This window comes from Heterocephalus glaber, unplaced genomic scaffold (assembly GCF_053883595.1).
Source record: "Heterocephalus glaber isolate CG9 unplaced genomic scaffold, H.glaber_assembly_v1.0 deba00000071, whole genome shotgun sequence".
Classification (NCBI taxonomy): domain Eukaryota; kingdom Metazoa; phylum Chordata; class Mammalia; order Rodentia; family Bathyergidae; genus Heterocephalus; species Heterocephalus glaber.
Window position 1 is genome coordinate 1,247,869 of NW_028258137.1, and position 12,081 is coordinate 1,259,949.

General features: G+C 49.4%; 1 protein-coding gene across 12 annotated transcripts in view; it reads right to left on the reverse strand.

Annotated features, from left to right (window-relative positions):
- The window catches only part of Banp (BTG3 associated nuclear protein), an 81,713-nt gene that overhangs the window by 60,193 nt on the left and 9,439 nt on the right, over nucleotides 1-12,081 (reverse strand). For 5 of the 12 annotated variants that reach the window (XR_015445659.1, XM_087196784.1, XM_087196771.1 and 2 more), the window contains exons 1-2: nucleotides 7,497-7,520; nucleotides 1,723-1,862 (exon numbers count right to left, since the gene is read on the reverse strand). Coding sequence is in view for 11 of the 12 variants with exons in the window: in XM_087196784.1 (XP_087052910.1) it covers nucleotides 1,723-1,792 (70 nt within the window). In the remaining variant the exon portion in view is untranslated. Of the gene's footprint in view, nucleotides 1-1,722; nucleotides 1,863-7,496; nucleotides 7,655-12,081 lie in introns of those variants that run through there. The other 7 variants (XM_013071446.3, XM_004842696.3, XM_013071448.3 and 4 more) reach the window with 4 other exon arrangements.

Consider the following 12,081-nt stretch of genomic DNA (forward strand, 5'->3'; position numbering starts at 1 on the left):
ACATAGATGGCATTTTATAGTCATTTTTCCTAACTTCACACTATAAATGTTTTTCATTTTACAAGAGTATTGGTTTTTCTTCTCATCTTCTCACCTGAAATGCCCGACACTAACGTTCACACAGTGGTCTCCTGGAGGCAAGGGCGGGCCTCTGCTCGACAGCTTCCTCTGCAACCCCCGGAATGCATGGACAGCCTTCTCTGTTAGTGGGTGTAACCACTTTTCTTTTTTGGTACCGGGGATCGAACTCGGGTCCTTGCACTTGCAGGGGAAGCGGCAGAACCACTGAGCTAAATCCCCGACCTGTAACCACTTTTTAACAGGAGTGAACGTCAGTATGCAAGAATACATGTCCAACACATGCACACGCATGAGTATGTTCACTGTGGCACTTCTGGTAGGAAGAGGCAGGAAGGCCGAATGTGCACAAACAGGAAGTAACTCAGTCCCCTTGTACAGAACAAACCATCATCACCCCACTGTTCACTGTACGCCATCACAAACTACTGAAAAGAGAGGCCTGATTAAAGAGACAGCCCCACTTACCTTCAGACAAGTAAGTACAACACACAGCATGCAAAACCAGAGGAGTTTTGTTTTAAATGAAAACAAGAAAAATCTGGAAGAAGATACATGCAGCTATGTTTCTAGGATTATAGGAGTATCTTATTCTTTCTTGACTAAGTCTTTTAACTTTTTGATCATTTGAGCAATAGAAAACTCATACAGGGCTGGGGATTTAGCTCAATGGTGCCGCCGCCTGCCTTGCAAGCGCAAGGTCCTGAGTTTGATCCCCGGTACCAAAAAAAAAAAAAAAAAGAGAGAGAAAACTCATACAACATGTCAAGTGCTGAATCGATCCAACCTGTATATTATATACTGAGAAGCATTAGAAAAATAGTGTGAAATAACTTTCCAAGACCATTTGCAACCTACTAGGAAAGAAAATACAAACCAGAAACATCCGGGAAAATCATGTGAAGTACTACGAAAGAGGCATACAACTCTTTACGATAACCGCTTCCTTGTATCCCGAGCACACCCAGACTGCACCTCCCAGCCTGCAGTGCAGACAGGGGTGTCCAGTGGCGGGCCCGCGAGCTAACAGGACTGCACTCAGGCTAGCCCTCCAGGCCCTCCGAAGGAACCTGCTCACGTCCTCTTCATCCCCGGCAGCTGGGTTCTGCTGCCAGGAGGCTGAAGACCCCACCATCTCACTGGCCCAGCCTCCCAGGGAAGCGCCGAGCGTTAAGAGTCCCGCCCTGGCCTGCCCACTGGGGCACACTGGCCTGTCCCAGGCTATCCACAGGAGTGTGGCGACATGCTGACACACTTCACAAGGCTCATATTTTTGATAAGGGGAAAATCTGAACCTCAGGCTCACTATGGATGAGACACGTGTGGTGCACCACATTTACAGGTGTCCCAAGCTCCGAGTCTGGGCAGGCCTCAGAGACTGTTCACACTCCGTGATTCGAATTTTCATGCGAACCATGCCTCATCACTTCTGCCTAACCCTCTGTCTGCAGGTTTGCTTGTCTGTCTGTGAGAGGGTCTCACCATGTTTCAGGCTGGCCTCAAACTCATGATCCATTCAGCCTCCTACGGCACCACCACACTGGGCTACTTCTGCTTAACTGAAAGGAGAGCAAGCTACTGGAGTGGCTGTGGTTTTGAAGGAGTAGGAAATAACATTTCACCTACTGTCCCATAGCTCTGTACCTGGGTGGTCAGGACTCAGGTCTTCCACTGCGATCTGAACCACATCCGCCAGGTCCTGTTCTGACATCATCCAGAATTCGAGAAGAGGGCCCAGTCAAGGGGCAAGAATCCAATTCACAGGGCGCCTGGGTGGCTGTCACCTGTAAAAGCCAAGAGAGGAGGGGAAAATTAATAAAGAGTGTATGTAGGACGACAAGAGCAGCTGACACACATGTGTTCATGCAGACTGTTTCAGCCCAGGGCTCCCCTTGCCCTCAACCACTGAAGGTAGCGCTCTCTGGGCACTGTGAGCTGTTTCCTGAAGGACCTGTACCAGCCCTCACCTGACGGCCTCTCCAGTTCTGTCCCAACCCTCAGACCACCTCCAAGGTCATCTTTCTAGCCCAAAGAGTGGCTCAGTGGTACAGCACATATCCAGCATGTGTGATGCCCAGGTCTGATCCCCAGCACCATACACGCACAAAAACTAAAGCTCTCTTCCTGAAAAGGGATCAGACCTCATCCCCACGCTGAAAGTCTCCAGAGGGCAAAAGTGGCCCAAGTGTGGACAGCAAACACCCTGTCAGTACATGTTCCCAAGGTGTCTCAGTCCTGCTGGGCAGCCACACCCCAGAGAGCCAGTGTCCCAGCCACAGGCACCACTGGTCTGCAACAGTGATACTCATCCATGCCCAGTGTATCTCCAAGAAGAACTTTCTGTGACTTTCCTTCGTTAGGCCTTGAGAGATCTTATTTTCCAAAATAAAATGAGGCCACATTCCTCAAACTATAGTCTATTAGCACACAGATATGAATAGTTAATTTCAGAACCAAGAGAAAAAACCCACAATAGTTTCTTAACAAAAAACAAAATGAGCAAATAAAGAAAAATGTAAGAATAAAAGAAGTGAAAAAGAGTTCAAGAAAAAGTAGCACAGCTGGGTTTGGTGGCACATGCCTATAATCCCAGCACTCAGCAGGCTGAGCCAGGAGGATTGCCAGGAGTTTGAGGCCAGCCTGGGCTACAGAATGAATTCAAGGACAGGCTGAACTACACAGTGAGACCCTGTCTTGAAAAACCAAGAAAAAGAAAAAGCACAGACAGGCAAAGAAGATCCAACACATATATAATAGGAGAATCTGAAGGCAAAAGCCAAAGCAATGAAATGGAATACTAAAAACGAACTCAAGGGCTGGGGATTTAGCTCAGTGGTTTCACCACCTGCTGCGCAAGCGCAAGGACCCAAGTTTGATCCCCGGTACCAAATAAATAAATAAATAAAATTAAAACGAACTCAAGAAAACTTTCCTGGGCCTCAGTGGTAGAGCACTTACATAACAGATGTGAGGTCCTAAATTCAACCTCCAGCAAAGAAGGGATGAGGGAGAGAAAGAAAAGGAAGGAAGAGAGGAAGGGAGGGAAGAAAGAAGGATCGAACTTTAAGCAAGCAAAATCACTTGAAGACACAACATAAAGATCAGTTGGTAGGGCCAGGGATTTAACTCAGTGGTTCCGCCACCTGTCTTGAAAGCGCAAAGACCTGAGTTCGATTCCTGGTACCCCAAAAAAAAAAATCGGTTGGTGGTGAGCATTCTATATTCATATGTAGAACGAACATTGTGAAGGACATGGTAGTATGTAACAGCTCTAAGCTATAATCAACACATAGATAGATTATACTGTTTTAAAAGGGGCAGGAAGCACACATACAAAACAAACTTTAACAATTTTCAGTCATCACATTGAGCAGTAGTGTTAGAAGTCCCTTCTGAGAAAGCTTTGTGCATAAATGAGTATTTACAAGGTATGATCAAAGAACATGGTGAAAGGTTTAAATTCTTTAAAAGTTATTACAGTAAAAAAACACAATGCCATTAATCCTCCTCAAAATATTGCCCTTGTTTCAAACACACTCTTCCCATTGTTCTTGCCACTTTCTGCAGCAGCTCTAGAGTCCTCTTTCCTGACTGTCGTTAGTTGAGCAGTTGTGGCTGTCTTGATGTCCTGAATCCATTCAAACATTTCCCTCTCATGGTCATTTTGACTTCGGGGAGGAGCCAGAAGTTACATGGTGCCAGATCCAGTCAATAAGGTAGACGAGGAAGAAATCATTGTAAACATTTGATAAGTGAAGGATGATCAAAAATAGAGTGAATGTTTAAATTAAAAAATGTATTACAATAAAAGACACCCCATCATTAATGCCCCTCAAAATATTCCCCCCTCACTTCAGACATACTTATTTCATCATTCTTGGCAATGTGTTTAATTTAAACATTCACTCTATTTTTGATCACCCCGAGTATAGGGATTCTAATGCTATCATTCCAGATGTCCTTCAGAACACAAAAAGGCAAGACACAGAGATCAGAGTCAAGAGTCTAGTAAACATCTGGGGGCTGCAATATTGATCTGAATTCAAAACAGATATGTGGATCAATGGAACAGAACAGTTAAAGCAGAAACAACCCCAGGCACATTCAGCTATTTGATCTTTGGCAAAGGGGCCAAAAACACACACTGGAGGAAAGACAGCCTCTTTAGTAAATGGTGCTGGGAAAACTGGCTATCCACAGGCAGAAGACTGAGTCTAGACCCGTATCTTTCACCATGCCCTAAACTAAAATCAAAATGGGTCAAAGATCTAAATGTTAAAACAGAAACACTTGACCTGCTGGAAGATAAAACAGGTAAAACTCTGGAAGACACAGCACAGGCAAGGACTTTCTGAACAGAACCCCAGTGGCACAAGAAATAGCACCAAGAATCAAGAAATGGGGTCACATTAAAAAGCCTCTGCACAGCAAAGGAAACGGCCAACAAGTAAAGAGACAACCTACAGATTGGGGAAAAATTTTTGTCAACTATTCCTCGGGCAGAGGACTAACACCTAGAATATATAAAGAACTCAAAAAAGTCAGACACTCCCAAAATAAAAGGCCCAATCAAACAATGGGCAACTGAGGGCCCGGGATTTAGCTCAGTGGCACCGCACATGCCTCATAAGCGCAAGGTCCTGAGTTTGATCCACAGTATCAAAAAAACCCCCAAAATAGGCAACTGAAATAAACAGACACTTCTCGGAAGTACAAATGGTCAATAAATACATGAAAAAATGTTCAACACCACTGGCCATTCAAGAAATGCAAATTAAAACAATACTAAGGTTCCATCTTACTCCAAAAAGAACATCATCAAGAAATCAGATAACAACAAATGCTGGCGAGGCTGCAGGGAGAAAGGAGCCCTTCTACATTGTTGGTGGGAACGTAAACGAGGACAACCACTGTGGAAACTGGTATGGAGACTCCTCAAAAAACTAAAACTAGAGACCCCATTTGGTCTAGTTATTCTCCTTCTTGGTTATCTCCCAAAAGAGCTAAAAGACATCATATTACAGTGACACACGCACAGCATGTTCACAGCAGCACAATTCACAACAGCTACATCTTAGAAACAGCCTACATGTCCACCAACAGATGGGTGGGTAAAGAAAATGTGGAATTTATACCCAATGGAGTACTACTCTGCCATAAACAAGGATAGGCATAAGCCATCCATGGGCAGGAAAATGGATGCATCTGGAGACCACAATGTTAGGTGGAATAAATCAGACACACGGCTGAAACAGTTCACAGTTTCTCTTATATGAGAAACCAAAAGCACAAAGAAGGAGTGGAATAAAGGGTAGATAGTGGGAGGCGGGGATCCTTTTCAGATGGGAAGGGAATGAGGGGTGGAGGGAGAGGGGGGAGCGGAGATGAAAAAAAGAAAGAACTGGGGGAGGGGGGATGAAGCTTCCTCAAATGGGAAGGAGGGGTTGGAGGGGAGGGAACATGGAAGGAACTGAGGCGCGTGTGCCCCGGCTCCCCATGAGGGCTGTGGTCACTGTGTACTGCAAACATGGAGTAATAAGGATAAAGATTAAGAAGAAACCAAGCGGAAACTCCTGTGAGTGTGTGTGTGTGTGTGTGTGTGTGTGTGTGTGTACACTCTGCCTCTGTCCTTTGCGACCAACCCAGCAGCTGCAGCCTCCCTGGAGCCCAGGCTGCAGTACTGAAGTGAAATACTATGTTGCCACGAACATGCCAGGGCTTCCTGAAAAAAGCAATCCTTGTTACACACAAGCCAAATAGCTAATTCCTGTCAGAGCAACAGACGATAACCATAAACCTACTCAAAATTGAGCTGAAGAAACCAAAGTGAATTTGTAGAGAAAACAAAAGGTCAAAATTGGAAAAGATTTTCAACCTGCTGTGTAACTGGTAAAACACAAATCTGAACAAAATGCCATTTCCCGGCAGCTTGGCAAAGGCCAGCGGGGCATCAGGCTGTCGGAGCTCAGGACCAGCCCCGCACTGTGAGGGCAGCGGCCACCACCTCTCAGGCAGCGCGGGGAACAGGCATCTGTGCTCCCACGCACACAACTCCTGCATCTGTGCGAACATCTACATTAAAGAAGCGAACAGAACAACTAAGGCAGCCTTCTTCCAGCCAAAGGACAGAGGTAAGCCGGGCAGAGCAGGGCGTGAACAGCACCCACCCCGAGGGCAGAGGCAGACCCCTCCCGGGGGCAACCCCAGTCACCCGCTCTCTAAAAGGAGACAGCCAGATCTGCTGACCCTTTCCAGGTGAAGTATAAGACAGTCACAGGCCAGGACATGGGGCGAAAGGAAATAATTTTCCTTGTCTCACTCTTTTGTAATATTCTGCACTTTATGACATGCATTTATCACCTTTTCAAAAATACATTTCATAAAAATGATCAGATAGGGCCAGGGATTTAGCTCAGTGGTTTCACCACCTGCTGTGAAAGCGCAAGGACCCCAGTTCGATCCCTGGTACGGGGGGGGGGGGGGGGGGGATGATCAGATAAAGCCAGGTGTGGTAGCACACGCCTGTGATCCCAGCATCTGGGAGGCTGAGGCAGGAGGATTGCCAGGAGTTAGAGGCCACCTTGGGCTACAAGTGAGTTCAAGGCCAGCCTGGACTACACACACAGTGGAACAACTGCAAAAACTGATCAGACAAGCCAATGCACAGTGGTGCAGGGGAGCTGAACCAGGAGGATCACAAGTTCAAGCTCAGCTGGGCAATTTGGCAAGACCTCCTCTCTAAACTTAAAGACAATAAATAAAAGGCGGTGTGTGGCTGAGTGTGAGGGCCCTGGGTTCAATACGGTCCTCCATTTGATAATACTGCCCAACCGAATTCTGCCAATTCCAAGTGTAGCTTTAAAACACTTTAGAGTCGTGCCAGGCGTGGTGGCGCACGAGACCCTGCCTCAAAAAACCAAACAAAATCCCCCGACACTTCAGAGTCACAGATTGCTTTCAAAGCTGAGAATTAAAAAGCAAACAAAAAACTATACAGATCCCTCTCCAGGAAGAAGTACAGGCAGACAAACTGTACAAAGTTTTAGAGGTTGCACAAATTCCAGAACTCTGTACCCATCCCAGCCTCCCCTCCCTGCCCTCAGTGAAGAGCCCTAAGCAGGCCCCCGCCAGGTTCTAAGCCTGCGGAGGGGGGACCGAGAGCGGAAATGGGCCCAGGGGCCGAGCTGGAAGCAAGGAGCCCAGGACCCTCATGCCCACCCCCAACTGGCTCTGCCTGGCAAGAAAGACAATAACCAGCCAGCAGGTCTAAAACAACCAATGGCCCCCAGGCCACAGACGCCGTGGTAAATGCCCGCCTCAGCCAGGGCCAGAGCAAACAGTCTTTAAAGGCCCAATTCAGGACTCTCCCTGCTTTCTAAAAGCTCTGCGAATGGCTTTAGAAAATACCCTGAACTCACCCTAAAATCCTGGATCCCAGCCTCTTCCAAATGAGGACACCACCATTATCCAAGTTGTTTTTTCAAAGTGATTCTGTTGCCAGGATAAAGAGTCATTTAAAATTCTGCTAACAGTGAAGGTTTCAATAGGAAAACCAGGGCAGTGAGCCCAAGGCTGGAGCAGAGCACTGCATGCGGTGGCCACTGGCATAAGAAAACTGCATTTCTCAGAAGTCTTGGGGGTAGTCCAGTCTCACTATCATAAGACAACTGGACTAAGATTAATGTGCAGTAAAGACTCTTGCTGCAATAACTGTTTAGAACCTGCATCTCCCAGGATGCTCACAGAAAACAGAGCCCACAGTCCGGCATGACATGCCAGGCGCTCCACGGCAGGGGTCAGCACAACCACGCCGTCAGCACCATGCACGCAGTCATCCGCCTGGACGAGAACAACGTAAACCACATGAGCAAGACAGAAAGGTCTGTACAATGGCCAACAGGAAGGACACGGGCAGAGAGTTCCCGAGCAGTCTGCACAGCACCACACCAAGACCAAGCGGCTGAAGGTGGCCACTGGGACGGAGACCAGGCTCCCGCCTCCTCTTCACAGCTGTCTGGACATCAGCACCCCGTGCTTGTTTGCCAAGGTGTGGTGGACACTGGGGAGCCTTGGGCTGGCCTCGGGGCCCTGCACAGCTGGGTGCACACAGGGACAGGAAAGAGCCACTCCGGAGCCAGGCCCTCCTGTCCTCCCTGCCACTGCTGTTGGCCTCGGAGTCTGAGCCCTGCTTCCTCCACCCTCACACCTCCGGCCCCCTCCCTGTGCTCCACCTGCACCCGCTGCTCCTCCTCAGGTCAGCGCTCCCCAGAGCTGCCCGTCCAGCTGGGGCCTCTCCTTGCCCCAGGGACCTGTTCTCCCCAGAGCTGCCCGACCAGGTGCTCTGCTCGCTCCTGCAGGGTCCTCCGCTTGCTGCTGTCTGCTGGCTCCACATCACCTCCCTGCCAAGGCTGCCAGGGCTCAGTGCTGGGCCCTCTGCTCTCCGGGCACAGGCACCTGGCCGTTCCACCTGGGGGCAAGCAACATGTCTGCTGCTAATGCTGCAAACTCACCCTGCAGTTCAGACCTCAGGATGCAGGCATGCCCAGCACGCCGCCCCGGGGCCTCATCTCCAGTCTCAGCTCTGGCTCCTGCTCTCCTTATCCAGCTGGTGGCAACACCTGCTTCCGCGTGGCTAGGGCCAGAACCCCCATCCTGGCGGGTTCCTCCTCCGGCCCCTCACTGCCGGCCTGGATGGGGCCTGCCACCTCACACAGGGCCTTCTGCATGGCTCCCAGCAGACCATTCAGGGGTCACACTAGACATGGCTTAGGCCACGGCCCTCTGCACTGGCCTTTCTGTGCCTCCCTGGAGCCTTCCTTTCCACCCACTCGGTCCTCCCACCTGGCCCCCAAAGCTCCGCAGGCACTGCTGGCTCAGGCCCTGCTGCCAGGTGTCCATCTACCTGCCCATCCGCCCAGTGACACTGGGTCACAGCAGTGAGAGCTAGCTCCCCAACAGCAGCTGCCCACCCTCTCCCCTTTCCTTCCTGGCACCTGATTCACAGCATGTGGACCCTGCTAGGGCAGAGCCTCACACAGCTCCCCGCATGCTCAGGGCCGGCCCTGCTGGAGCTCAGTCAGCCTGCGATGAAGATGAAGCTGGCTGGTGGGCGCACTGCTCAGGCTGCACAGGGAGGCAGGGTGCGGAGTGAATGCCCTGCTGGAAAGCCTAGGGAGGGCAATCCTCAGGGCACCACGTAGTGCCCCGTTAATGTGCACAATTACTAATCAAAATTTTAACTGAAAAACAAAATCATTCAGTTAACACTGAAAAAAAGCCACTCACCAGCTGTCAACAATGAATAATCATAAACTAAAATGTGCAGCTGCAAATATATTTCTAACTTTGCTATTTCTCAAATATTTTGGGTACCCCTAAGATAAATCACAAAGGCACTGAAATGGGATAAAAGAAAATCTAACTTTTAAGTGAGCATAAAACTTAGTTTTAGCCGAAAGGATTATAAAAGCGTATATAAGGGCTGGGGATTTAGCTCAGTGGACCTGAGTTCGATCCCCAATACCAAAAAAAAAAACCCCACATATAAAAGTGTACATAGCAGACACGAACTCTCAGTCCTGAAGGGTCATGGAGTCAGACAGCTAACTGAAGGCTCCCTGCCCCGCAAGGGCACTATCCAGTGCCTTTAGGCCAGCATCCCCACCACCCTAGGCTGCTGCCACTGGGTCAGCCAGCCCAGCACTTCCTGCGCTGAACTCTCTGCACGTCGCTACTGCAAGGGGCCGCCACCAACCTCCCAGCTCCTTGGGAAAGAAGCCCTGTGGACCTCTCCTGCCTGCTCACCTTCAGCAATGCCTGTCACCACGCCCGAGGATGCCCCTCATGCTGACTCCTTCCTGAGGCCCAGCTCTCTCACACCCAGGTCCTGCGTGCACCTGTCCTTGCCCTGCTCGGGTCTCCTGCCTAGCTAGTCAGAAGGTCCCTGTGCCACACAGAAAGCGCCTGCACTCAGGCACTTGGGGCACAGGCGCGAGCTCAACCAAGACCCCCATGGGCACACAGCACACCACTTCCCACACCCCACGCTGCTCGGGCTGATGCTGCTGTGCTGGGGTCTGTGCCCTGGCTCCTCAGGGGCTGGTTACCTGCTGCAAGGTATCTAGTCAGATCTCCGTGGACTACCAGTAACTTGAATCTGAGACCAGACTTTAACTAGCAAAGATCACAACACCCATATCAGTGGCTTAGGAGGATGGTGTTTTAAAACACTACTACATCTAAGTTACCCAAAACCAGCACAAACCCTATATGCAACAATCTCCAACAGACACACAAACCAAAGAAGGGTCCATCCACTGTAGACTGGGACCAGCAATAAGAAGTACACGTTCAGGCCAGGAAGGTAGCTCAGTGGTTCCACTGCCTGCCTCGCAAGCATAAGGACCCAAGTTCGACCCCTGGCAACAACAACAACAAAAAGAAGTACACATGTTCATTTATACCACGGATCAAAAGTTCCAGGAACAGGGGCCAGGGATGTAGCTCAGCAGCACTGCCCCTGCCTGGCAAGCACAAGGTCCTGAGTTCGATCCCAGTACCAGGAATCAATACACACCCTCTAACTACTATGATGAACATTCTTTCTTTTTTCTTTCAGCGCTGGCCATGACCCACTAAATTGGTCTGAGTTTAGACCCACAGTTTGAAAAAACAGCGCGCCTAATGTAGAGCTCACTTCTAAAGACTCCAAGTTCCAGACTCTCACGAGCTCTGTGGCAGAGCAGGGTAAAGCATCGAGTGTTGGCCAGGCGGCCTCTGCTCCCCTCCCGCCATGTGGGCATCTTTTCCTCACAACCAGAAGGGAAAGCGCAGGGACATGAGGGCGAGGGGGACAGCCCAGGCCCGCTCACACCTGGCCAGCAGAAAGCTACGCGTCCATGCAGACCTCATGTTAGTTCTGCGGCTGTATCTACATCCAACTACACCTCATCCTGTACTGAGATAATGAGCTAGAAACAGTAACAAAAAGTTTAAAGTCGTTTTCCCACTGACATATGCTCATATAAGAAATACTAGCTCTAAGATGATAAAAATTCAAGCTGGACAAAGACCTACAATCCCTGCTACTGAGGCAGGGAATCCCAAGTTCAAGGGCAACTTAGTGAGTTGCTGCCTTAAAATTTAAAAATGTTTAAAAGGGCTGAGGGTATAGCTCAGTGGGTAGAGAATCCCAGGGTTCAACTGCCAGTACTAGAAAGACACTATAAAAATTAATACTGAACATTGCAAATTATCCAAAATCACTTAAAAGAATTCTTTTTTTGTTTTTTTTTGGTACCGGGGATTGAACTCAGGTCCTTGCACTTGCGCAACAGGCGTGGAAACCACTGAGCTAAATCCCCTGCCCACTTAAAAGAATTTCTAATTCTCAATAAAATACCACTACAAAATAATACACCAAAATGACAGTACCACATGGGAAGAGAACCTATCACAAGTCACAACAAAACACACAAGAGGAAGTCCCTCCCTGAAGCAGAAGACAAGCTGTTCCGCCCCAGGCATCCAGGAGGCATCCCCAGCTCAGGACCACAGCTCCCAAAGCTTTAGGGGGATCTGCAGCCCTAATGAGCAACACTTTAGAAAAACAGATTGGCCTCCGCCTTGGACAGTCACTAAGAGCAAGTGACAGGATGGAGGCAAATTCCAGGAGCCACTGGCCGCCATCACACTGCAGGCTGCTCACTTCACGCCGTCTCCAACAGCACAGCTGTGACACTTAGCAATGGGGGATGCCCAGGCAGGTAACAGTCACAGCCTTCGAGGGTCCCTGGGAGTCCAGGCACAGTGAAGGATGCACGCTGGACACTGCTGACCCCCACATGGCCGCCTGCCCCGCAGTGGGCCAAGTGTCTGGTCTTGGTCCTGGCTTCGGTGCCCTGGCAGCTTTACTCAAAGGTGACAAGACCCTCGTCTTCTGTAGTTTTTTATACAGTAGAATACTATTCTCCCATAAAGAAGGACGAGCTTCAGGCATTTCTA